The sequence below is a fragment of the Trichomycterus rosablanca genome, chromosome 24, assembly GCF_030014385.1.
Source record: "Trichomycterus rosablanca isolate fTriRos1 chromosome 24, fTriRos1.hap1, whole genome shotgun sequence".
NCBI lineage: Eukaryota > Metazoa > Chordata > Actinopteri > Siluriformes > Trichomycteridae > Trichomycterus > Trichomycterus rosablanca.
The window spans coordinates 13,671,721-13,697,728 of record NC_086011.1 but is presented as its reverse complement, the minus strand read 5'-3'; the positions used below and the strand labels follow the sequence as shown (position 1 = coordinate 13,697,728).

General features: G+C 41.8%; 1 protein-coding gene across 3 annotated transcripts in view; it reads right to left on the bottom strand.

Annotated features, from left to right (window-relative positions):
• The window catches only part of hdac11 (histone deacetylase 11), a 60,134-nt gene that overhangs the window by 18,042 nt on the left and 16,084 nt on the right, over positions 1–26,008 (bottom strand). For all 3 annotated transcript variants that reach the window (XM_062986866.1, XM_062986867.1, XM_062986868.1), the window contains 3 exons: positions 15,727–15,769; positions 14,309–14,385; positions 11,762–11,824 (listed from right to left, as the gene is read on the bottom strand). In XM_062986866.1, the coding sequence (XP_062842936.1) occupies positions 11,762–11,824; positions 14,309–14,385; positions 15,727–15,769 (183 nt within the window). The remainder of the gene's footprint in view (positions 1–11,761; positions 11,825–14,308; positions 14,386–15,726; positions 15,770–26,008) is intronic.

Here is a 26,008-nt window from a genome sequence, read left to right as displayed (position 1 = left end):
TTTAGTATTATTTAGGTGGTGGATCATTCTCAGCACTGCAGTGACACTGACATGGTGGTGGTGTGTTAGTGTGTGTTGTGCTGGTATGAGTGGATCAGACACAGCAGCGCTGCTGGAGTTTTTCAACACCTCACTGTCACTGCTGGACTGAGAATAAACCACTAACCAAAAATATCCAGCCAACAGCGCCCCGTGGGCAGCGCCCTGTGACCACTGATGAAGGTCTAGAAGATGACCGACTCAAACAGCAGCAATAGATGAGCGATCGTCTCTGACTTTACGTCTAGGTAGGAGTGTCTGATAGAGTGGACAGTGAGTGGACACGGTATTTTAAAAACTCCATTTATACCAGCACACCATCACCATCTAACACACCATCACCATGTCAGTGTCACTGCTGTGCTGAGAATGATCCACCACCTAAATAATACCTGCTCTGTGGTCCTGTGGGGGTCCTGACCATTGAAGAACAGCATGAAAGCAGTCTAAAAAAGTATGTTGAGAAACAGATGGACTACAGTCAGTAATTGTAGAACTACAAAGTTCTCCTATATGGTAAGTGGAGCTGATAAAATGGACAGTGAATGTAACAATAAGGAGGTGGTTTTCATCCAAGATTCACCAGCTCCTCTGTCTGACAAACCTGCTCTTCTCTTAAACCTTGGTGCCGGGCTGCATGATCTGATCTGGTTTTCTGCTGGTGTGTGATACCAGCATTCTGTATATTTCGGGGAACTCTCGATGGAACCACCCTTGGGAGAGCAGATTGCACCAGAGGCGCCAAGATGTCCCTTTTACGGAGCAGACCCCATCCATAAATGTGCAGGATGCAACAGTTGGTGGGATCGATGTGCCACTCATGCACTGAGGAACCGGCATGTTCTAAAGGTTCCCTGTGTTTCTATTTTTCTAAGAACTGAGTTGACATCTCTTCTCAGTTCTGCACTATCCCTGTTCTATCCACTTTCTCTGTTGCGGGCTGCAGAAGCTTTCATCTCTCAGTATTGATGACCAGCATCTCCTTTCACATGTGTGTACACAACTGCTCTAGTGGTAGCCTAGTTGGAAGAGCATTGGGCTATCAATCGAAAGGTTGAGGGTTCGAATTCTGGCTCTGCCATGCAGCCACTGTTGGGCTCTTGGACAAAGCCCTTAAACCACATGGCTCCAGGGGTGCTGTACAATGGCTGACCCTGCGCTCTGACCCAAGCTTCCAAACTGTACATCCGTATATGTATATATGACAAATAGAGGCATTCTTCCTGGCTCAGTAGGCTCTCACAGCTCCATTAAAAGCGCAGACCACTAATTATCAGTCTGTAATTATTTTAATTAATGAGAATTGCTTTGCATCTAATTACAACCAAACCTAGGTCTGGATCCAGGCCTGATCCACTATTCGGTGACCTAGTGGAATTCTGAAGTGAAGCAGTCACTGTTAGCCGGAATCCTCTTGAGCCATCTGTCAATCATTCTTCAAATGCTTTGCAGGCCCAAGAAAATAGACTGGTTTACCACACACATGTTAGGACTAATCCCATACTAAATCCAACACAATCCAGGACAGGCTGTCAGGATAATAATGCATTTATAAGCCCCGAGCTTGAAGGTTTCATTACAAGGTTGATATATTGCATGTGCAAGAGTAGTTTCCATAGGAACCCACACTACACTGGGTAAAGATGTTCAGGGTCTGTTCTGGCAGCAACACAGAATTCAAATATTCAATCCCTCATATACTGTACAAACCCCATTTCTGGAAAATGGAATATGTTCTAATATATATTGCAATCATTTTATTAGATTAGTTGTATTTAAAGTTTAAGGGTCCCTTTATGCAAACTAAAATTAATACAGTATTTTGTATATGTATATGTCACAATGGATGTCAGCTCCTCATCTAAAACTCAATCTCAGCAAGACACTGTTACTGTAACTGTTACTTATTCCTGGAGATCAATCTCCAACCCTGGACCTAGTCATCTCTCTTGATGACTCCCAGATCAGACCATCTGATAATGTAAGAAGCCTTGGTGGTGTCCTGGATAACCAGCTGGCCTTCTCTTCTCTTCTCCTCCTCTACAACATCTGAAAGATTCGGCCATTGTTCTCCATGGAAGCTACTCAGATTCTGGTCCAGTCACTTGTAATCTCTCGGCTGGACTACTGCAACTCCCTGCTGGCAGGTGCTCCTGTTCCATGTCTACTATTAAACCCTTGCAGCTCATTCAAAATGCAGCTGCCCGTCTGGTTTTTAACCGACCTAAACACTGCCACATCACCCCACTGCTGCGTTCTCTTCACGGGCTTCCTGTAGCTGCACGCATTCAGTTTAAAACACTAATGCTCGCATACAAAGCAAAAAAGGACTAGCCCCAAGCTACCTTCGAGGTCTAATCAAACCCCGCTCTGTACCACGCAACCTCCGAGCCACTAGTCTCACTCGACTTGATCCTCCACCCAGAACTCAAGGAAGACAAGCATCAAGGATCTTCTCTGTACTTGCACCCAAGTGGTGGAACGAACTTCCCCTGTCTGTCCGAACATCTGAGTGTCTTGTTGTCTTTTTATTAGACAATTAAAAACCCACCTCTTTACTAAACACTTAAGCTGACAGATTTGTGTTCTTGGACTGTTGTTACTTAAACAACGATGTTCACTACGGAAGCACTTCTGTAAGTCGCTCTGGATAGGAGCGTCTGCTAAATGCCGAAAATGTAAATATATATTATTCATGGTTGTTTTTCAATTCCATTCATTTACTTGTAGTCTTTTTATCACTCACACAAGTGGAACTAGCTTATAAAATGATACCGTTCTGATGAAAATTCAAATGAAGATTGGATTAACTGTACCATTATAAAAGCCATTTAATTTTTATTTGAATAAAATTAGATGTCACACCACAGGACAACATTTTCATTACAACACTTAATTTACTGTAATTATTATTGTAGGAGTCTTGTGCATTTTAAAACCTTATAAACAGTTCCGGGTGGTAATGATTTATCTTATAAATGATTACATTTTATACTTAATTTTTATTCCTGTTACGCCACAGGAGATTGAGCATGGAAGAAAACACATCTTAATAAATATAATAAATTAATATTGTACAACCCTAAATCATTTACTTTTATTTGATTGCAGACAGTTTGAACCCAAGATATTTCATGTTTTATCTGCTCAACTTTATTTCATTTATTAATGAACATCCATTCCTGCATTTCAGGCCTGCAACACATTCCAAAAAAAGTTGGGACGGGGGCAATTTAGGGCTAGTAATGAGGTGAAAAAACTAAATAATGATGTGATTCCAAACAGGTGATTGAAATCATGGTTTGGTACAAAAGCAGCATCCAGGAAAGGCGTTGAGTAAAGATGATCAGAGGATCTCCAGTTTGTCAACAAAGAAAGATTGGAAGGGATTTGCATATTTCTCCCTCTACAGTGCATAATATCATTAAACCATTCAAGGAATCAGGAGGAATTTCAGTGCGTAAAGGCCAAGGGTGCGAGCTTAAGCTGAACGCCCGTGATCTTCGATCCCTCAGACGGCACTGCATCAAGAACCGCCACTCAACAATAGCTGATATAACCACATGGGTGAGGGATTACTTTGGCAAACCTTTATCAAGGACTACAATACAGAGTTACATGCACAAATACCACTTAAAACTTTACTGTGCAAAAAAGAAGCCTTATGTTAATCATGTCCAGAAACGGCGTTGACTTCTCTGGGCTTGGAGGCATCTAGGTTGGACCATCACACAGTGGAAAAGTGTATTGTGGTCAGATGAATCAGCATTCCAGGACGCCGTGTGCTCCGGACCCAAGGGACTTTGTCCCTTTCGTCTTTTTCAGGGACGTCCATGAAGAAGAGGGTACGGGTACTGGACTGGCTTGCCTGCAGTTCTGACCTGTCCCCAATAGTGTAGATAGAATGTGTGGAGAATTTTGAAACGACGACCCCTTACTGTTGCACATCTTAAGACGTGTTACTACTTCTTGTTTGTTTTTATGCCAGCTTTCCTTTTCTCTGTCTTCATCCCAGCTTCTAATGCGAGCTGAGAAAGCACTTTTAGACCTGTTCATGTGCATAAATGCATATTCGGACGCTTGCGCTCCAAGCACCGCTTCATGAATTATTTACTCAGAGTCTGAATTGATCCACCCTTCGCTGTCGATAAGCAAAGGACCATAATTATAATGAAGCCATGATTCAAACTGCTTATGGCACTTTTGTGTGCAGAGGCCAAAACGAAGAACACTCTGTAACTATTGTTTAGGCTAAATCTTAAGCATGGTATTAAATGTCATGTGACTCATTACAAAGGCAGGGGGCTTAGTAAAACACTTATACTGAGTGTCCAATCGTCGTCTATGGTCTGTATTTACCTGAGCATGTTACAGTGGCTTGCAAAAGTATTCATACCCCTTGAACTTTTCCATATTTTGTCACATTACAACCACAAACATAAATATATTTCACTGGAATTTAATGTGAAAGACCAACACAAAGTGGTATACAATTGTGAAGTGGAACGAAAGTTATACATGATTCAAAACATTTTTTACAAATAAAAAACTGAAAAGTGCGGTGTGCAAAAGTATCCAGCCCCCCTGAGTCAATACTTTGTGGAACCACCTTTTGCTGCAATTACAGCTGCAAGTCTTTTAGGGTATGTCTCCACCAGCTTTGCACATCTAGTGACTGACATTTTTGCCCATTCTTCTTTGCAAAACAGCTCAAGCTCAGTCAGATTAGATGGAAAGCGTTTGTGAACAGCAGTTTTCAGATCTTGCCACAAATTCTCGATTGGGTTTAGGTCTGGACTTTGACTGGGCCATTCTAACACATGAATATGTTTTGTTTTAAACCATTCCATTGTAGCCCTGGCTTTATGTTTAGGGTCGTTGTCCTGCTGGAAGGTGAACCTCCGCCCCAGTCTCAAGTCTTTTGCAGACTCCAACAGGTTTTCTTCCAAGATTGCCCTGTATTTGGCTCCATCCATCTTCCCATCAACTTTGACCAACTTCCCTGTCCCTGCTGAAGAGAAGCAGCCCCAGTGCATGATGCTGCCACCACCATATTTGACAGTGGGGATGGTGTGTTCAGAGTGATGTGCAGTGTTAATTCTCCGCCACACATAGCGTTTTGCATTTAGGCCAAAAAGTTCAATTTTGGTCTCATCTGACCAAAGCACCTTGTTCCACATGTTTGCTGTGTCCCCAACATGGCTTCTGGCAAACTGCAAACGGGACTTTTTATGGTTTTCTTTTAACAATGGCTTTCTTCTTGCCACTCTTCCATAAAGACCACATTTGTGCAGTGCACGACTAATAGTTGTCCTGTGGACAGATTCCCCCACCTGAGCTGTGGATCTCTGCATTTCGTCCAGAGTCACCATGGGCCTCTTGGCTGCATCTCTGATCAGTGCTCTCCTTGTTCGGCCTGTAAGTTTAGGTGGACAGCCTTGTCTTGGTAGGTTTACAGTTGTGCCATACTCTTTCCATTTCCGGATAATGGATTGAACAGTCCGTGAGATGTTCAAAGCTTGGGAAATCTTTTTATAGCCTAAGCCTGCTTTAAACTTCTCCACAACCTTATTCCTGACCTGTCTGGTGTGTTCTTTGGACTTCATAATGCTGTTTACTCCCCAATATTCTCTTAACCAACCTCTGAGGCCGTCACGGAGCAGCTGTATTTGTACTGAGATTAGATTACACACAGGTGGACTCTTTTCAGTCATTAGCAGCCATCAGGCAACTTCTGAATGCAATTGGTTGCACTCAGAGAAAAGGGGGCTGGATACTTTTGCACACCACACTTTTCAGTTTTTTATTTGTAAAAAATGTTTTGAATCATGTATAATTTTCCTTCCACTTCACAATTGTATACCACTTTGTGTTGGTCTTTCACATTAAATTCCAGTGAAATATATTTATGTTTGTGGTTGTAATGTGACAAAATATGGAAAAGTTCAAGGGGTATGAATACTTTTGCAAGCCACTGTATTGTAGCACATAAATAAAGATTACTCGCTCTTTACAACGTGCCATTATTACAAATATTGTGATTACAACTGCTTAGCAATATTCTCCTCTATTAAACCTCTATTCTACAGGTCTAAATATTGCAATTAAATCTATAGTTAACCACAGAATCCGTCTCAACATGTTCTGTTCCCCCTCTGAATGTTAAACAACCCCAACACCCCTAACCATTAACTTGGTTCTGCTTGTTCCCTTTTCTCCCGGCAATTATAAGCTTGGACATAGGCTCACATTCTCAGGTACACATCTCCTCTATAGGTGTCCTCTACAGGACTGTCTGTGTGTGAGTTTCTTTCTGTGTGGACTCTGGTTTTGCAGGGCTCTTTCCCTCAGACACTGGAGTAGAAGATCAGAGCACCAAGATCTCTTTAAGATTTCTTGCTATTCTACACTGCCTGGCCAAAAAAAAAAGGTCACACACTCTAATATTTGGTTGGTGTATTGATGATGGGAGATTTGGACCACTGCGCAAAGTCTTCTCCAGCACATCCCAAAGATTCTCAATGGGGTTGAGGTCTGGACACTGTGGTGGCCAATCCATGTGTGAAAATGATGTCTCATGCTCCCTGAAGCACTCTTTCACAATTTGAGCCCGATGAATCCTGGCATTGTCATCTTGGAATATGCCCGTGCCATCAGGGAAGAAAAAAATCCATTGATGGAATAACCTGGTGGTTCAGTATATTCAGGTAGTCAGCTGACCTCATTCTTTGGGCACATAACGTTGCTGAACCTAGACCTGACCGACTGCAGCAACCCCAGATCATAGCACTGACCTCACTGGCTTGCATGGTAGGCACTAGGCATGATGGGTGCATCACTTCAGCCTCCTCTCTTCTTACCCTGATGCGCCCATCACTCTGGAACAGGGTAAATCTGGACTCATCAGACCACATGACCTTCTTCCATTGTTCCATAGTCCAATCTTTATGCTCCCTAGCAAATTGAAGCAGTTTTTGCCGGTTAGCCTCACTGACAAGTGGTTTTCTTAAGGCTACACAGCTGTTTAGTCCCAATCCCTTGAGTTCCCTTCGCATTGTGCGTGTGGAAATGCTCTTACTTTCACTATTAAACATCCCTGAGTTCTACTGTAGTTTTTCTACCATTTGATTTCACCAAACGTTTAGTGATCGCCGATCCCGATCATTCAAGATTTTTTTCCGACCACATTCCTTCCTCTAAGATGATGTTTCCCCACTGTCCTTCTACTTTTTAATAATGCGTTGGACAGTTCTTAACCCGATTTTAGTAGTTTCAGCTTCTCCTTAGATGTTTTCTCTGCTTGATGCATGCCAATAATTTGACCCTTCTGAAACAGATGAACATCTTTTCCACAACCACAGGATGTGTCCTTTAACATGGTTGTTTAACAAATGAGAAGCTACTCACTGCATCAGTTAGGCTTAAATAACTTGTTGCCAGCTGAAACAATCACCCATGCAGTAATTATCCAATGGGAGGCTCATACCTATTTGCTTAGTTAATTAATGTATTATAAAGTATACTAATATGGCCAAAATGTGTGGACACCTGATATGCATATCCATAACTATTGCGATAATACGGGGTTTGTTAAACCTTTACTATTGTAACAGCATTCAATTCTCCTAAAAGGCTTTTTTTTATTTTGTTGCATTTTCTCCCCTTTTACTCCCTTTTAGTGCGTCCAATTGCCCGCATTATTGCCCTCTCCACCAATGCCGATCCCTGCTCTGATCGAGGAGAACGGAGCTAACACCCACGCCCACTCCGACATGTGGGCAGCAGTCGTATGCATCTCGTCCTACACATTGACGAGTGCAATGCAGATCAGCACTGTGCACGGAGAGACACACCCTGACAGCACTCTTTTCCCATCTCTGTGCATACGCCGTTAATGGGAGAGCTAAGGGTAATTGTACAATACTTATATTCTGTAAAAACCATGAAAGTGTCATAATCTTGGCCGCTCAGGTGGCGCAGCGGTAAAGACACGCGCTGCAACCAGGGATGGATCTCGAAAGTGCGTCGTTTCGAATCCAGCTCTGCCTTCACCGGTCGAGGCTGGGCGGCTATATGAACAGCGATTGGCCTGTTGTTCAGGTGGGGGGGGCGGGATTTGAGACCGGAGGGGATGCTCTCTCAGGACTGGGGCGGTTGCGCCCTCTGCTGGCTGGTTGGTGGCGCCTGCATGGAGACGGGAGGGGGTGCGGCGGAGTGTGTGATCCTCCGTGCACAGTGCTCTGCCACGCTGCACTCGTCAAGTGTGGGTGATAAGACGGTCGATTGGCTGTGCACGTGTCGGAGGTGCACGGTGTCCCAATCAGGAGCAGGGACCGGCATTAGTGAGAGGATGATTGACGGGATTAAATAGGACGCACTAAATTATATAAAAATAAAAAATAAAAAAAAGTGTCATAATCTTAAAATACACCATGATACTTTGGTGGATTTGCGCTTGAGGCCAGTCTTGCACATGGAGAGTCATGCGCAGATCTCTGCGTTCAAACTCATAAAGTGGAATATCCAGGTGCATTACCTGAGCACCAAACAATCATGAATTTTCAGTGGTAACACTCATATCCGTCTCTGCCTCTCTCTCACCTTCATTTGTCCTGGGCTCTAGGGTAAAGCGCTTACATACCAGAAATCCTCAGATAACATACGCAAGTCTCACGAGGGCTTAATTACTCTTCTGTGACTGCAGGTGACTTGTGATATGACAGAATTTAAATTACCAACAAAGCTGAAGGCTGCAAGCCGAGGATTATAATAAATTTACCGAGTTATGACTGAAACAAACACAGTGAAGCTGGGAAATACAATCTGTATGATTCAGGCAAATAACCCAGGAGAGATCACAGTGATTGCTCGGTATGAACATTAATGAATCAGGTGCTGATGCTAAAAAATCTTCTCTAGAGCTGATATTGTGTTCAAGATCTGAGTCAGCAGACACAACAAATTACAAACAGGTGCATAGAATCAAACGTAGAGTCTTGCAATATCTATAGAAGAACACTGGCAGTGGAATGGGTCTTCTGATGAGCATAGTGACATTTACAGTCAAGCCGGAAAGTCTGCACACCCCCTTGACCTTCTCCACGTTTTATTACATTACAGACTCATTCTATAACAGATTGAGTTCTTTTTTTGGCACAAATTCTAAATTAGACATTTGTGCTAAAAAATGTACAATATCATATGTACACAAGTGTACACACCCTTTGATATGACACCCAAAAGTGAGCTGAGGTGCATTTTGTTTGCACTGATACTGCTCGAGATGTTTCTACAATTTAACTGGAGTCCACCTGTGCTAAATTCAATTGATTGGACGTGATTGGGGATTGCCAACACCTGCCTGTATAAGGTCCCAGAGGTGAGGCATATCAGAGCAAACTCCAAGCCATGGGGTCAAAGGAATCCTCTGCAGACCTCAGAAACAGGATTGTGTCAAGGCATAGATCTGGAGAAGGGTACAGAACAATTGAGAGCACAGTGGGCACCATCATTCGTAAATAGAGAAGTCTGGAACCACCAAAAATCTTCCTAGACCTGGCCGCCCGGCCAAACTGAGCGATCAGGGAAGACGAGCAGGAAGCCGAGGGTCACTCTGACAGAGCTCCAGCGTATCCTTGTGGAGATTGAAGAACCGATCAGAAGATCAACCATCCAGGCAGCACTCCACAAATCACGCCTTTATGGTAGAGTGGCCAGACGGAAGCCACTCCTTAGTAAGAGGCACCCGATAGCACGCTTGGATTACTCTCAAACCATGAGCAACAAGATTCTCTGGTCTGATGAAAACAAAATTTAACTTTGCGGCCTGAATACCAAGCGTCAAGTCTGGAGGAAACCAGGCACCGCTCATCACCTGGCTAATGCCATCCCTACAGTGAAGCATGGCGGTGGCAGCATCATGATGTGGGGATGTTTTTCAGAAGCAGGAGCGGGGCGACTAGTCCTGATAAAGGGGAAAGATAAATGCAGCTAAGTACACCCATATCCTTGAAGAAAACCTGCTCCAGAGCGCTCTGGACCTCAGACTGGGGCGAAGGTTTACCTTCCGACATGACAATGACCCAAAGCACACAGCCAAAAGAACAAAAGAGTGGCTTCGGAGAAAGTCTGTGAATGTCCTTGAGTGGCCCAGCCAGAGCCCAGACCCGAATCCAATGGAACATCTGTGGAAGGAGTTGAGAATGGCTGTGTACCGACGCTCCCCATCCAACTTGACGGAGCTTGCAAGGATATGCCAAGAGGAATGGGCAAAAATGTCCAGAAACAAGTGTGCCAAGCTTGTAGCTTCTTTCCCAAGACGCCTTGAAGCTGTAATTGCTGCCAAAGGTGCATCAACCAAGGACTAGGCTAAGGGTGTGTACAGATAACCCCTAAATAAAAAAAATTGTGTGTAGATGATGAGTCTGTAACGTAATAAAACATGGAGAAGGTGAAAGGGGGGTGCAGACTTTCCGGCTTGACTGTAAAGAAATCTTATTATGGGGTTGTCTTGGCCTCTTAGTCTTGGTAAAGGAGATCCGTATTGCTAAAGCCTAACTGTAACATTCATGGAGATTGAGAGCATTCAAATGTGTCAATTGCGTTTATCGTAGCCAATTTGTCTTCCGCTGGAGGGTATATTTGCCTGACACACGCCCCTTCTTATTTGACCATACCCCTCGTCTCTCGCATGTAGAGTCACACACCGATCTCCGCGTTCCTCCACTACTGTACTGTACGGTTGTTTATCACCCAGCAGACTAGTGGGCAATTTTTGTCTGCTGCAATTTTTTTTTGTCTAATATACAGATGCAGACAGAAAATCATAGTCGTCATTATACAGTAATTACCCTGCAATTACCATAATGGCACAGTGAAAACTTTATTAAAGCGTCTGCATTAAAAAATAATGAACCTCAAATGAGGTGTAAAAAGACTAAAATAAACTAGGTAGTAAGATTTGTGGTATAAACTGGATTTAAACTGGATACAGATGGACTTAGGGAGTATATTATTACTGACTGTAGCCATTTGTTGCTTTGTATGCTCCCTGCTTCCCATTTACCAATTAAAATGGTGTTTCTTAGAACTACCACTCTACAAAGAAACCCCAACAACTATCTGACAGAAAAAAATAATAAATCCTAGCGCTTATTATTTGTAGTTCTACAATTACTGACTGTAGTCCATACGTTTCTCTACATACTTTTTTACCCTGCATTAACCCTGTTCTTCAATGGTCAGGACCCCCACAGAGCAGGTATTATTTAGGTGGTGGATCATTCTCAGCACTGCAGTGACACTGACAAGGTGGTGGTGTGTTAGTGTGTGTTGTACTGACATGAGTGGATCAGACACAGCAGCGCTGCTGGAGTTTTTAAATACAGCGCTGCTGTGTCTGATCCACTCACTGTCCACTCTATTAGACACTCCTACCTAGTTGGTCCACCTTGTAGACGTAAAGTCAGAGACGATCGCTCAAGTACAGCATGAAAGGGGGCTAACAAAGCATGCGAAGAAACATATGGACTACAGTCAGTCATTGTAGAACTACAAAGTGCTTTTATATGGTAAGTGGAGCTGATAAAATGGACAGAGTGAAATTTGTAGAAAGCAACACACAGGCAGTACACAGCTCCATTGATTTCAGTTCTAAACAAGGTATTGTCTTGTCCACCGTGTCAAATACTTTGCAGCTTCTTAGAAAATGACTGCTGCTCACCTGATGGGCATCCAGATCAATGATCGTAGCCCTGGAGACTCCCTCCACTCGCTCGAACAGAAACTGCAGAGACAAAACATACACAGGGGTCAGAATGTTACAGTTTAACAAGCACACAAATGGAGTTTGTGGGCAGAAGAATGGGGGCAAGACTGGAAAAAAAACATCGATGTCAGGAATATTGGATAAATGGTAGAAACAAAGCACTAAATGTACTATCTGTACTGGTATTCATCTGAGCGAACATCAGCTTCACACAAGGCAAAACATCGCCTTTGTCAAAGCTGGAGAAAGACAGCAACCTGAGCCCAGGTCCTCAACTGGGATGTTAGCCTTAGCTCGTGACTGACAGAAGGAGGTCGACCTAGGAAAGCAGTTGAGGTTCCACAACACATCGCAAGGACGTCACTCAGGCCAGATTTGGTCTCATCATCAGAATCTTCTAAGCAGGTGGTGTTGGTGGAGCTCACTGTACCCTGGGAAGACCGTATGGAGAAGGCAAAATATCTGGAGCTCACGGAGGACTGTAAAAGGAATGGGTGGCTGTGGAGCCAAAGGGGTGATCCATGGCCTAGCTTGCTACTTGGACACAAGTCGGGGGCTGATCAACCCCGACTGGGTCGCACAGATGAGGGTGTCTGATGATCTAAGACCCGAAACACCCTATGACCCTGGGTTCATCACTGAAGATGTGTCCAAGTTGCACCACACAGTGTTTTCAGAACATTCAGAACATATATTTATTTTAGTTAGTTATCACTGGTAAGTGCTTTATCCTAGTCAAGGGTGGTGCTGGAGCCTTTCCAGTAAGCACTGGCCTTAACCCTTTGATGCACAAGCTAAGCAAACCCCTTCTAATGCACAACATGGGTCAAAAATGACCCATATTCATCCATTCAAGAATATTTTCATATGCACATTTGTCAGTTATTTATGTATTTGCTGTCTTAGCTAATAAAAGCTATCTATACTAGAATATGTAAACAGCTAGCAAGCAAATAGTATTGGACATATTCAAGATTCAAGAGCCTAATCTTTGGTTGTCTTTCAAAAGATCAGTAAATATGTTTTTGACTACAAACACTTACAAATGTCAGTAGTTTCTGTCAAATTTCATAGTAAATACATAAGTAAATACATTTTTGACCCATGTTGTGCATTAGGAGGGTAGTGATACAAAAATGATTTTTATTAAAAAAGTAAAAAATATAAAACTGAAATAAGGATTTGTGATGATCAAAAACAAGTTAATTGAAGAGTTCATGGAAGCTTGAATGACGAAATTAATTTATTGCAAAGATATAGAAAATAAAAACTCAGTTGGGTCACTTTTGACCCAGGTTGTGCATCAAAGGGTTATTAAGGCAGTACTACACCATTAAAAGAGGTCAATTCATCCCAGGGTATCATTTACTAACTCACATTCAGAGACAATTTAGAGAAGCCTGTTTATATAGAGGAAATCCAGGCAGACACTGAAAGAACCTGCCCAACTGTACACACATCAGAAAATCACTTTAAATAAACCCCTGCAAATGATTTGAGTTTTGCTGTTTTACCCATTACTAAATCTATAAAATCTATAAAATTTATTTTAAAACTACTATTTGTAACTTTGAGGCAACAGTTTTGGATCCTGCTCTGTTCCACAGACCTGTACTGTGCCTATGTGAACAAAGTGAGGTCCACAATGATGTAATTTGACAAGATTGGTTTTGGGAAACTCCACTGGTCTGCACAGAACCCTGACTTCAACCCTATGCAAATTAATTTGGCTATTTAGTGTGTCCCTAAATGTACTTACTACAACCCCAAATCAGAAAAAGATGGGGCAGCATGGAAAACGCTAATAATAAAAAACAGAGTTTTTGACCCTGGAATGACTCTGACCACAATACACGTTTCCATTGTGTGATGGTCCATCCTAGATGCCTCCGAGCCCAGAGAAGTCGACGCCGCTTCTGGACGTGGTTAACATAAGGCTTATTTTTTGCACTTTAAAGTTGTAAGTGGCATTTACGCATGTAAACTACTACTGTATTGTAGTGCTTGACAAAGGTTTGCCAAAGTAATCCCTCACCCATGTGGTTATATCAGCTATTGTCAATCAATCAAAAGGTTGAGTTTGAATCATAGCTCTGCTATGCAGCCACTGTTGGACCATTGAACAAGGCCCTTAACCCTCTAGGCTCCCGGGGCGCTGTGCATGACTGACCCTGTGCTCTGACCCCAGTTTCTAAACATACTGTAATACTGTACACACGTATATGTATATATGTCACAATACAGGCATTCTATATGTGAGATGCTGATGTAAAATGATAGAATTTTACTCAGTAGTGGCTCTTTAAATCTATACTTAATACAAAAATATGTACACCCTTATTTAAAATGACAAAAATGATGGTAAAAAGATTTTGGTTGCATAATTCATCTTTACTTAGTACTAAACATGAGGGTTGAAAGCTCACACCGGATGCTAATCTATGTTTCAATCACTAAATCCAATTAAATCAAGTTTTCAGATCAGAAATACTGTCGTCATACCTTGATAGCTAGTGTGATGTCTGCGTAAGCACAGAAGCCCCCTCCCTTGTCGCTGGAGCAGTGGTGAAAACCCCCTCCTGAGACAGAAAGACATGTGACCACATGGTGTTAGCCATGCACAGCCCCTCAGAGGATTCCATTACAAACAGTACCACAAGGTACATGGCTAAAACATATGGCGCAGGAAAAATAACACAGGAAATAAACACTATGTCACCTGGGTAAGACATACTCTATAGCTATTTGAATATCTAGAAGCATCACAAGTCTGACAGGTACTGATGGGTAATGTAGACGACATTATTGTTGACTAGAGATATAATCAGTAAATCATCGAGATTGACCCGGTAATGACATGTTTGTTGCCAGCATGAGTAAACAGATGTGTACAGATGTGTTCTTGGCATTTCGAAAAATACATTTCTACAGTATTACGCCAAAAGTATGTAGACACCCGTCAATTACTGATGTCAAGTGTTTCATCCATGTCTATCGCTGGCAGGTGTGTCAAATCAGCTATATAAAATAAATGAACATTGCATGGCAACACTAAAAAAACAAGAGGTACACCGATCAGGCATAACATTATGACCACCTTCCTAATATTGTGTTGGTCCCCCTTTTGCTGCCAAAACAGCCCTGACCCGTCGAGGCATGGACTCCACTAGACCCCCGAAAGTGTGCTGTGCTACGTGGCACCAAGATGTCAGCAGCAGATCCTTTAACTCCTCTAAGTTGTGAGGTGGGGCCTCAATGGATCGGACAGATGCTCGATTGGATTGAGATCTGGGGAATTTGGAGGCAAAGTAAACACCATAGTGCATCCTGGTGCCATGTGTTCCCCAGACCAGGCCACCTTCTTCCATTGCTCCGTGGTCCAGTTCCGATGCTCACGTGCCCATTGTTGGCGCTTTCGGCGGTGGACAGGGGTCAGCATGCAGCCCCATACGCAACAAACTGTGATGCTCTGTGTATTCTGACACCTTTCTATCAGAACCGGCATTAACTTCTTCAGCAATTAGAGCTACAGTAGCTCGTCTTCGCTCCCCACGTGCATCAATGAGCCTCGGCCGCTCATGACCCTGTCGCCGGTTTACCACTGTTCCTTCCTTGGAACACTTTCGATAGATACTGACCACTGCAGACCGGGAACACCCCACAAGAGCTGTAGGTTTGGAGATGCTCTGACCCAGTCGTCTAGCCATCACAACTTGGTCCTTGTCAAACTTGCTCAAGTCCTTACGCTCGCCCATTTTTCCTGCTTCTAACACATCAAGTTTAAGGACAAAATCTTCACCTGCTGCTTAATAAATACTACCACTAACAGGTGCCGTGATGATGAGATAATCAGTGTTATTCACTTCATCCATTGCTGTACAATGTAACAGAGAAAATACAAAGAAAAAAACATAACTTACCTACATTTATTGCCCATCCTCTGTCCATGGCAAGCTTTCCAGCCTAAAAAAATCAGTAAAACAAAACTGCATGAAACAAAACAACCATCACATCGAAATGACCTGTGTGAAAGATCTGAATTGTTTAGTTTTCTTAATGCATATTTCAATAGTTTTGCATGTACTATGTGTTCTGATGCAATCTTAGCACGGGCTCTGAAACACTGGGTGTTATTATGTTTAAGGACTGGGGGATTTGGCAGTCATGATGAAAAATGCACAAATTCTTTTCTGTGTCGGAGGCGTAAATAAAATTGTATTACAGCGTCATAGATTACACCCTGAGTTCTGATATTACGACATCTACATGAAATAACCATCGCATGCATACATGTATATCTCCTGTATTTTCTGTTTGTATCTTAATGGAAATAAATTAAAAAAGTCATTAAAACTTTGCTAAAACAAACAAAAAAAGCTATATACACGATTAGGTATAACATTATGACCACCTTCCTAATATTGAATGGTCATTAAAACCATCTCTTTGTTTCTACACTCACTGTCCATTTTATCAGCTTCACTTGCCATATAGAAGCACATTGTAGTTCTACAATTACTGACTTTAGTCCATCTGTTTCTCCGCATGCTTTGTTAGCCCCCTTTCACCCTGTTCTTCAATGGTCAGGACCCCCACAGGACCACTACAGAGCAGGTATTATTTAGGTGGTGGATCATTCTCAGGTGGTGGTGTGTTAGTGTGTGTTGTGCTGGTATGAGTGGATCAGACACAGCAGCGCACTTTATTAGACACTCCTACCTAGTTGGTCCACCTTGTATATGTAAAGTCAGAGACGATCGCTCATCTATTGCTGCTGTTTGAGTCGGTCATCTTCTAGACCTTCATCAGTGGTCACAGGACGCTGCCCACGGGGTGCTGTTGGCTGGATATTTTTGGTTGGTGGACTGTTCTCAGTCCAGCAGTGACAGTGAGGTGTTTAAAAACTCCACTCATACCAGCACAACACACACTAACACACCACCACCATGTCAGCGTCACTGCAGCGCTGAGAATGATCCACCATCTAAATAATACCTGCTCTGTAGTGGTCCTGTGGGGGTCCTGACCATTGAAGAACAGCATGAAAGGGGGCTAACAAAGCATGCAGAGAAACAGATGGACTACAGTCAGTAATTGTAGAACTACAAAGTGCTTCTATATGGTAAGTGGAGCTGATAAAATGGACGGTGAGTGTAGAAACAAGGAGGTGGTTTTAATGTTATGGCTGATCGGTGTATAGCATATACAGTGTATCACAAAAGTGAGTACACCCCTCACATTTCTGCAGATATTTAAGTATATCTTTTCATGGGACAACACTGACAAAATGACACTTTGACACAATGAAAAGTAGTCTGTGTGCAGCTTATATAACAGTGTAAATTTATTCTTCCCTCAAAATAACTCAATATACAGCCATTAATGTCTAAACCACCGGCAACAAAAGTGAGTACACCCCTTAGTGAAAGTTCCTGAAGTGTCAATATTTTGTGTGGCCACCATTATTTCCCAGAACTGCCTTAACTCTCCTGGGCATGGAGTTTACCAGAGCTTCACAGGTTGCCACTGGAATGCTTTTCCACTCCTCCATGACGACATCACGGAGCTGGTGGATATTCGAGACTTTGCGCTCCTCCACCTTCCGCTTGAGGATGCCCCAAAGATGTTCTATTGGGTTTAGGTCTGGAGACATGCTTGGCCAGTCCATCACCTTTACCCTCAGCCTCTTCAATAAAGCAGTGGTCATCTTAGAGGTGTGTTTGGGGTCATTATCATGCTGGAACACTGCCCTGTGACCCAGTTTCCGGAGGGAGGGGATCATGCTCTGCTTCAGTATTTCACAGTACATATTGGAGTTCATGTGTCCCCCAATGAAATGTAACTCCCCAACACCTGCTGCACTCATGCAGCCCCAGACCATGGCATTCCCACCACCATGCTTGACTGTAGGCATGACACACTTATCTTTGTACTCCTCACCTGATTGCCGCCACACATGCTTGAGACCATCTGAACCAAACAAATTAATCTTGGTCTCATCAGACCATAGGACATGGTTCCAGTAATCCATGTCCTTTGTTGACATGTCTTCAGCAAACTGTTTGCGGGCTTTCTTGTGTAGAGACTTCAGAAGAGGCTTCCTTCTGGGGTGACAGCCATGCAGACCAATTTGATGTAGTGTGCGGCGTATGGTCTGAGCACTGACAGGCTGACCCCCCACCTTTTCAATCTCTGCAGCAATGCTGACAGCACTCCTGCGCCTATCTTTCAAAGACAGCAGTTGGATGTGACGCTGAGCACGTGCACTCAGCTTCTTTGGACGACCAACGTGAGGTCTGTTCTGAGTGGACCCTGCTCTTTTAAAACGCTGGATGATCTTGGCCACTGTGCTGCAGCTCAGTTTCAGGGTGTTGGCAATCTTCTTGTAGCCTTGGCCATCTTCATGTAGCGCAACAATTCGTCTTTTAAGATCCTCAGAGAGTTCTTTGCCATGAGGTGCCATGTTGGAACTTTCAGTGACCAGTATGAGAGAGTGTGAAGCTCTCACTACTAAATTGAACACACCTGCTCCCTATGCACACCTGAGACCTAGTAACACTTACAAATCACATGACATTTTGGAGGGAAAATGACAAGCAGTGCTCAATTTGGACATTTAGGGGTGTAGTCTCTTAGGGGTGTACTCACTTTTGTTGCCGGTGGTTTAGACATTAATGGCTGTATATTGAGTTATTTTGAGGGAAGAATAAATTTACACTGTTATATAAGCTGCACACAGACTACTTTTCATTGTGTCAAAGTGTCATTTTGTCAGTGTTGTCCCATGAAAAGATATACTTAAATATCTGCAGAAATGTGAGGGGTGTACTCACTTTTGTGATACACTGTATGTGGCAGTTCAAGTGGTACATATTGGATGTCAAAGCCTTTATGTACTCTGGCATTAACGAGTCTCGGCTGCCCAGCAACCAGTCAGCAGTCAGCGGTTTATTTATTTTGTAAAATAATAAAATTATTGTTCATGGTTTTAGGATAGGAGGTGCAACAAACTCAGTCAGGTGTTCAAATAATTTTTAACATACACCGACCATGCATATCATTATGACCACTGACAGTGAAGTGAATAACACTGATTATCTCTTCATCACGGCACCTGTTAGTAGGTGGGATATATTAGGCAGCAAGTGAACATTTTATCCTCAAAGTTGATGTGTTAGAAGCAGGAAAAATGGGCGAGCGTAAAGATTTGAGCGAGTTTGACAAGGGCCAAATTGTGATGTCTAGACAACTGGGTCAGAGCATCTCCAAAACTGCAGTCTGCAGTGGTCAGTATCTATCAAAAGTGGTCCAAGGAAGGCTCATTGATGCACATGGGAGCGAAGGCTGGCCCGTGTGGTCCGATCCAACAGACGAGCTACTGTAGCTCAAATTGCTGAAGAAGTTAATGCTTGGGTTAGGGTTTAGGGTTAGGGTTAGGGTTCTGATAGAAAGGTGTCAGAATACACAGCGTATCACAGTTTGTTGCGTATTGGGGTGCATAGCCACAGACCGGTCAGTTAGGAAGGTGGTCATAATGTTATTAAAAGAGAATTATGTATTATTATGTAATAAGTGACCCACCAGTACCAGTTCGTGGCCCGGTGGGTGGGGACCACTGGTCTAGGCCATGTCTTGAGGTAGCTTGGCTTGGTTTTGTTACTCGCAGTTACTTGCAGGAAATCCATCATGCTCATCCTGCCTTTGGCTAACAACCTTTTAGTAATAACTTGCTCTAGTGTTGAAGAATCCAATTTAAAGATCAATACATATTATTATAAATGATAATGCAAGACAATTACTCCTGTTCATCCAATAAAACATCCTAATATAACATAATGAAAAAATATGGATATGATGGTTGAGCTGTGACTACAAAAAGTAGGGCTGCACAGTAAACAAACCAATATAACCAAAGGCCTGTCTTAATATACACTGATCAGCCATAACATTAAAACCACCTCCTTGTTTCTACACTCACTGTCCATTTTATCTGCCCCACTTACCATATAGAAGCACCTTGTAGTTCTACAATTACTGACTGCATGCTTTGTTACCCCCTTTTCATGATGTTCTTCAATGGTCAGGACCCCTACAGAGTAGGTATCATTTGGGTGGTGGATCATTCTCAGCACTGCAGTGACACTGACATGGTGGTTGTGTGTTAGTGTGAGTTGTGTTGGTACGAGTTTTTAAACACCTCAGTGTCACTGCTGGACTGAGAACAGTCCACCATCCAAAAATGTCCAGCCAACAGCGTCCTGTCACCACTGATGAAGGTCTAGAAGATGACCAACTTAAACAGCAGCAATAGATGAGCGATTGTCTCTGACTTTACATCTACAAGGTGGACCAACTGGGTAGGAGTGTCTAATAGAGCGGACAGCGAGTGGACACGGTATCTGATCCACTCATACTAGCACAACACACACTAACACACCACCACCATGTCAGTGTCACTGCAGTGCTGAGAATGATCCACCACCTAAATAATACCTGCTCTGTGGTGGTCCTGACCATTGAAGAACAGCATGAAAGCAGGTTAAAAAAAGTATGTAGAGAAACAGATGGACTACAAAGTGCTTCTATATGGTAAGTGGAGCTGATCAAATGGACAGTGAGTGTAGAAACAAGGAGATGGTTTTAATGTTATGGCTGATCAGTGTATGGTTATGGTATTATGGTCTGAGTTTGGGTCACTAGATCTCAGCACGTTATCAAACACATCTGGGATGCCAATAGAAAGCAATGTGGAACACAGAACTCCACCACCTCGGAATACAACAGAATTGTGGTCCATGCCCCGTATTTCTGCAGTCCCACGCTCACGTGGCGGATCTACCAAGTATTACACTGGTGTACCAGTTTTTCTGGCACTTCAGTGTAGATTTTAATATCGATTCTGATCGATGCAACACAGTTTAAAGTTTTCATGCTGGTTTAAAGCACTAATCCATAAATGAGCGCTCGCGAGAAAAGCCCATCCAATCAATGGCGGCATGCTAACGCCACACGTCTGCGAGGCAGCCGCAGCAGGAAAGAGGGCGAATTGCCTTCGCCCAGACACATTTAATACAGTTACATTGAAAAATGGGGAGTACACACACAGACAGCCTTATCGAGCGTACCCCCTGGGACCCGGCACATGGTTTTGCATAATGGAAAAGTTATCAGGGAGGAGTTGGCACCATGAAGCACATTATTTTTTTGGCTTATCTCACTTTCTTTCTCCTTGCATATCACTCATTAAAAAGCTTACACTTTTTCATACTATCCTCCCACCCCTGTCTTTCCAATGTTTTGCCAAACAGGGCTCTACACACCAATATTTATTACATTTGATAAAGTAGGTAACAAATTGCCTTAATTAATCAGTTACTTAATAGCCTAAATTACACTGTGTAATATAACTCTCAAAACACTAGGATTTATTTCTATTTATGCTCCCCCTCCCACCCATTCTTCCCAATCTAGTCATATCCAACTAGCCGATCCTAACTCATCTCTACTGCTGCAAACCTTCACATCTGACCGAGGAGAGTCGCAACCCTCACTGACACGTGTGCAGTAAGAACTCATCCTATAGGGATCCGCTTCGCACACGGACGGATAGCCCTTTTCGACTGACGCGGAACTGGCTCTGTTCTGGTTCCGGTGATTTAGAACCGACGCGATGTCAGCACGAACCGTGATGTGGGAGTGTCAGGTTGTAGTGGTTAGGGTGCATTCACATGAGAAGAGGTAAATCCGCCTCAATTTGCCTTACGCTGCTCGTGCGTGGCGCATGAGGCAGGTAATTCTGCCTGTCTAGTAAGGTGTAGTAGGGTCTAGTAAAGTCTAGTAAGGTCTACTAAGGTCTAGTAAGCTCTTGTAAGGTCTAGTAAGGTCTAGTAGGGTGTAGTAGGGTCTAGTAAAGTCTAGTAAGGTCTAGTAAGGTGTAGTAAGGTGTAGTAGGGTCTAGTAAAGTCTAGTAAGGTCTACTAAGGTCTAGTATGGTCTAGTAGGGTCAGTAAGGTCTAGTTGGGTCTAGTAATGTCTAGTAAGGTCTACTAAGGTCTAGTATGGTCTAGTAGGGTCAGTAAGGTCTAGTAAGGTCTAGTAAGGTCTAGTAAAGTCTAGTAAGGTCTACTAGGGTCTAGTAAGGTTTCGTAGGGTCTAGTAAGGTCTAGTAGAGTCTAGTAAGGTCTAGTATGGTCTAGTAAGATAAGGTCTACTAGGGTCTAGTAAGGTCTTGTATGGTCTAGTAAGGTCTAGTAAGGTCAGGTCTACTAGAATCTAGTAAGGTCTAGTAGGGTCTAGTAGGGTCTAGTATGGTCTAGTAGGGTCTAGTGTGGTTTAGTAGGGTTTAGTATTGTCTAGTAGGGTCTATTAAGGTCTAGTAGGGTCTATTAAGGTCTAGTAGGGTCTAGTAAGGTCTTGTGCACAGTCCCTTCTTATTCGTCCACACATTTGGTGAATTGGTACATGAGGTCAGAATTCACGTGTGGAAAGCCACACCCTGATCTCCAAGCTACTCTACTTTTTCGGTCTGGTCTTTTCCCCACACGGCAGACTCAATGGCCAATTATTTGTCTGCTTCAGGCATTGCAAATTATGCCTGCTAGTGGGCGCCCAGATGACTGGTATCAGTGTTGAGTTTTTGTGTGCTAATGGACTATCCCGTGCCATGGTACCGTGACGTGGTACACTTTGACAATGTTTTACCACACCGTAAAAAGACCATTTGAGCAAAACACCTCTCATGTGAATGCACTAGAAAAAGCAACAATGGTGACAAACACCAGGAATGGAGTCACCTTCAACGTCTTCTTATCACCAATAGTTGATCAATGCTTTTGCACAGAAACAAACATCTGTAACAGCTGCACAAATGCACAGATAATCTACGCGCTCTGTCAACTTGTTACTACTGTTTACTTCCAGTGCGCAATGCCCATCGTTGATGACGCATCCTTGGCTCTCAAAAACTGATGGAAACGGAACCAGATCAAGAACCAGAGTTATTTTGGTCGAAAAGGGCTAGAAGAGTCACGCACTGATCCTCATTATCCCCCATCTTATTGAGCAGGCACCACAATTGCAGGAGTTAAGAAGAAACCTTGTTCAGCCATTGTCCCGCCCCTTACACACTCACAGCCAATTGTGTGTCTGTGTAAGCGCTTGGAGACTTTACAGCCAACTTTATGGACACAAATTCCCACAAACACCCTTTAAAATCCTCCAGAAACCCCTCTCAGGACAGTTTTAGGTGCAACAGGATGAGTGGATAAGATAACTCAACTCCACAACATGTGGAATGTCCAACATGCTCATATATTCCTGAATAATCCAAATAATCTGTAAAGAAATAATTAATAAACAGATTATCACAATATTTGCAACCTTATAGCCTATCTTTTAATTTGTCCCTACCCAGAGTTCTCTTGTTCCACCAGCATACTTTTCTCACTCTTTTATTTAAAATTTCAATCATTTTGGGCCAAATTGAAAGACACTGCTTGCATAGACTGCCTGATGTGTTAAATTTTTGAAAAGCCGTAAAGCCGCCATTCCGAACATGAGTCAGGAATCAAGCCGAATCATTTTAATAGAACTATCAATCACTGACACATTTCATAGCTCCCCACAGCCCTCATTCTCTCACATTTAACTACGTAGGGGTTTCACACGAGGCTTACAGTGTCGAGCAGCTAGACTGTACCTGTGCTTGTCAGAGTGCCAACAAAAACCCAGATCGAATAAAGACCACAGGCTTCCTACCAGCGCTTTCGACCAGGGCATATACTCATTCGCTGCACTGCTGGGACTCTAGGGATGCCGAGAGCAAGTGTAAAGGTACAGCCTGCCAAGATCACCCCAGTGGGGTTTTACTGGAGGTTTTCCAGCAGAATACACAGACACAGGACTGTAAATAGATTATGTAGATGATTTAATATTTGCACACAGACTCTCTACAGACACCGTCCCTGAGCTGAAGCATCTAATATGCAATATAGGGCTAAAGGGATGCAAACACCTGGTCATAGCACATTATGGAGGATAAGAAATGACAAATATAAATAAATAAATGCACAAATTAATAGTTTAAAAAAATTAATAAATACATTTACACAATTTTTGACAATTTTTGATTTATTTCTACATTTCCATACATCAATGTCTATTTGGTTTATTTCTGTATTTCTTTTATTTATTTATTTATTTCTACATTTCTACACTTCTACAGAAATATAGACAGAAATAAATAAAGAAATACTGAAAATAATAGTTGAAATAAAGATATAAATAAATGTAGAAATAATAAATAAATAAATACAGAAATAAATAAATTTGTAATGACAGAAATACAAACTAATGTAGAAATAACAAATAAATAAATAAAGAAATTCAGAAAATAAAAGTTGAAACACAGATATAAATAAATGTTAAAATACTAAATAAATAAATATAAAAATAAATAAATGTGTAATAACAGAAATACATAAACTAATGTAGAAATAACAAATAAATAAATGCAAAAATAAATAAATAAATGAAGAAATACAGAAAATAATAGTTGAAATACAGATATAAATAAATGTGTAATGACAGAAATACATAAACTAATGTAGAAATAAATAAATAAATAAATGAAGAAATACAGAAAATAATAGTTGAAATACAAATATAAATATATATAGAAATAATAAATAAATAAACATAGAAATAAGTAAATGTATAAATGCAGAAATAAATAAACTAATGTAAAAACAACAAATAAATTAGTTTAGAAATGCAAAAATAAAAAAATAAAAGTAGAAATATAGTAATACATTAATAAATGTATGAATAAAAAAATAAATGTAGAAATACTGTAATACATCAATAAATGTATGAATAAATACATAAATGCATAAATTAATAAATGAATATATAAATAAATGAAAAAATATATAAATAATGAAAAATGAGACAATGAGATACATTTAGAAATACATAAAAATACATGTAAAAATACAGAAACAAATAAATAGAAATGTAGAAATATATAAATAAATAATGTAGAAATACTGAAATAAATAACTGATGAAATGTGCAACTACAGAAATAAATTAATAAACAAATGTAGAAAATTTTTAAATACATAAATGTAGAAATACAGAATAAATGTAGTAATAAATAAATACATGTACAAAATAATAAAAACAAAAAAACAATTAATTTTATTAAAAAAAATAAAAAATTTTTTATTTATATTTGTCTTTTTTTGTCCTTCGTAGCTCATCACAAAACCATGTGCATTAATACATAGCTGGTTTATACTCTTTGCAGCTATAAAAGAACAAGATTCTGTACTATGTCTGTACTTGTACCTATTTAGTCTAAAGGGTTCCGGTTACTCGAGTTCCTTTACACCATTTGTCAAACTGTGTTTGTGGAAGTTGCTTTGTGCACAGAACAGCAGACACCTATGTTACTGTCCATATACTGGATTTCTAGCCAGTTCAGTCTAAAGCAGGTCTTACATGGGCATACATGGGACATTTTGGACAATGCAGGGGTACAAGGACTACCCCCAATTTTATTAAGGTTGCAAAAGTGTCTAATTATTTATTTTTAAAGAACCAGTCCATGTCAAGTCTTGAGTCACGGATCAAATAAACACCAAATACATCATCATTTGACTCTCGGCTCAAACCAGAGTGGGGAAAAGTAATTTGGAAAGGGATTAGTAGTGCCTCTTTCCTATAGCCCACCATACACCTATACACAGCCTTCTTCTCAGAGCCCTGCCACTCACTGTAGCACCCAGACAATCCCGGTGGTCAATTAGCAGTGCATGTCGACCAGCACGGGGGGCTTGACAGGTGGCGTAATTACACCCTCCATCTGAGAGATGGAAGGAGCGGTATGGAGCGCGCTCATCACAAGCTCCCACCATCCGGATCAGTCTCTCTGGACGCAGGTGCACCACCAACACCATCTGGTGTAACTACATGCCAACCAACTGAAATGTAGTACAAAAACCCAGACTGATGCAAGAACTATTGAGAAAAGTTTGTGAACCCTTTTGAGAGCACAGTTGTCCTAATTATTCAATAAATATACTTGGATCACATCACTCAATACTAATAAACACACATGCTGTTTAAAATAACACTAATCATTTAATACACAAACTGGCACGGTGTGTTGTAAAGGGGCTTTGCCCAATAATGCCCCACT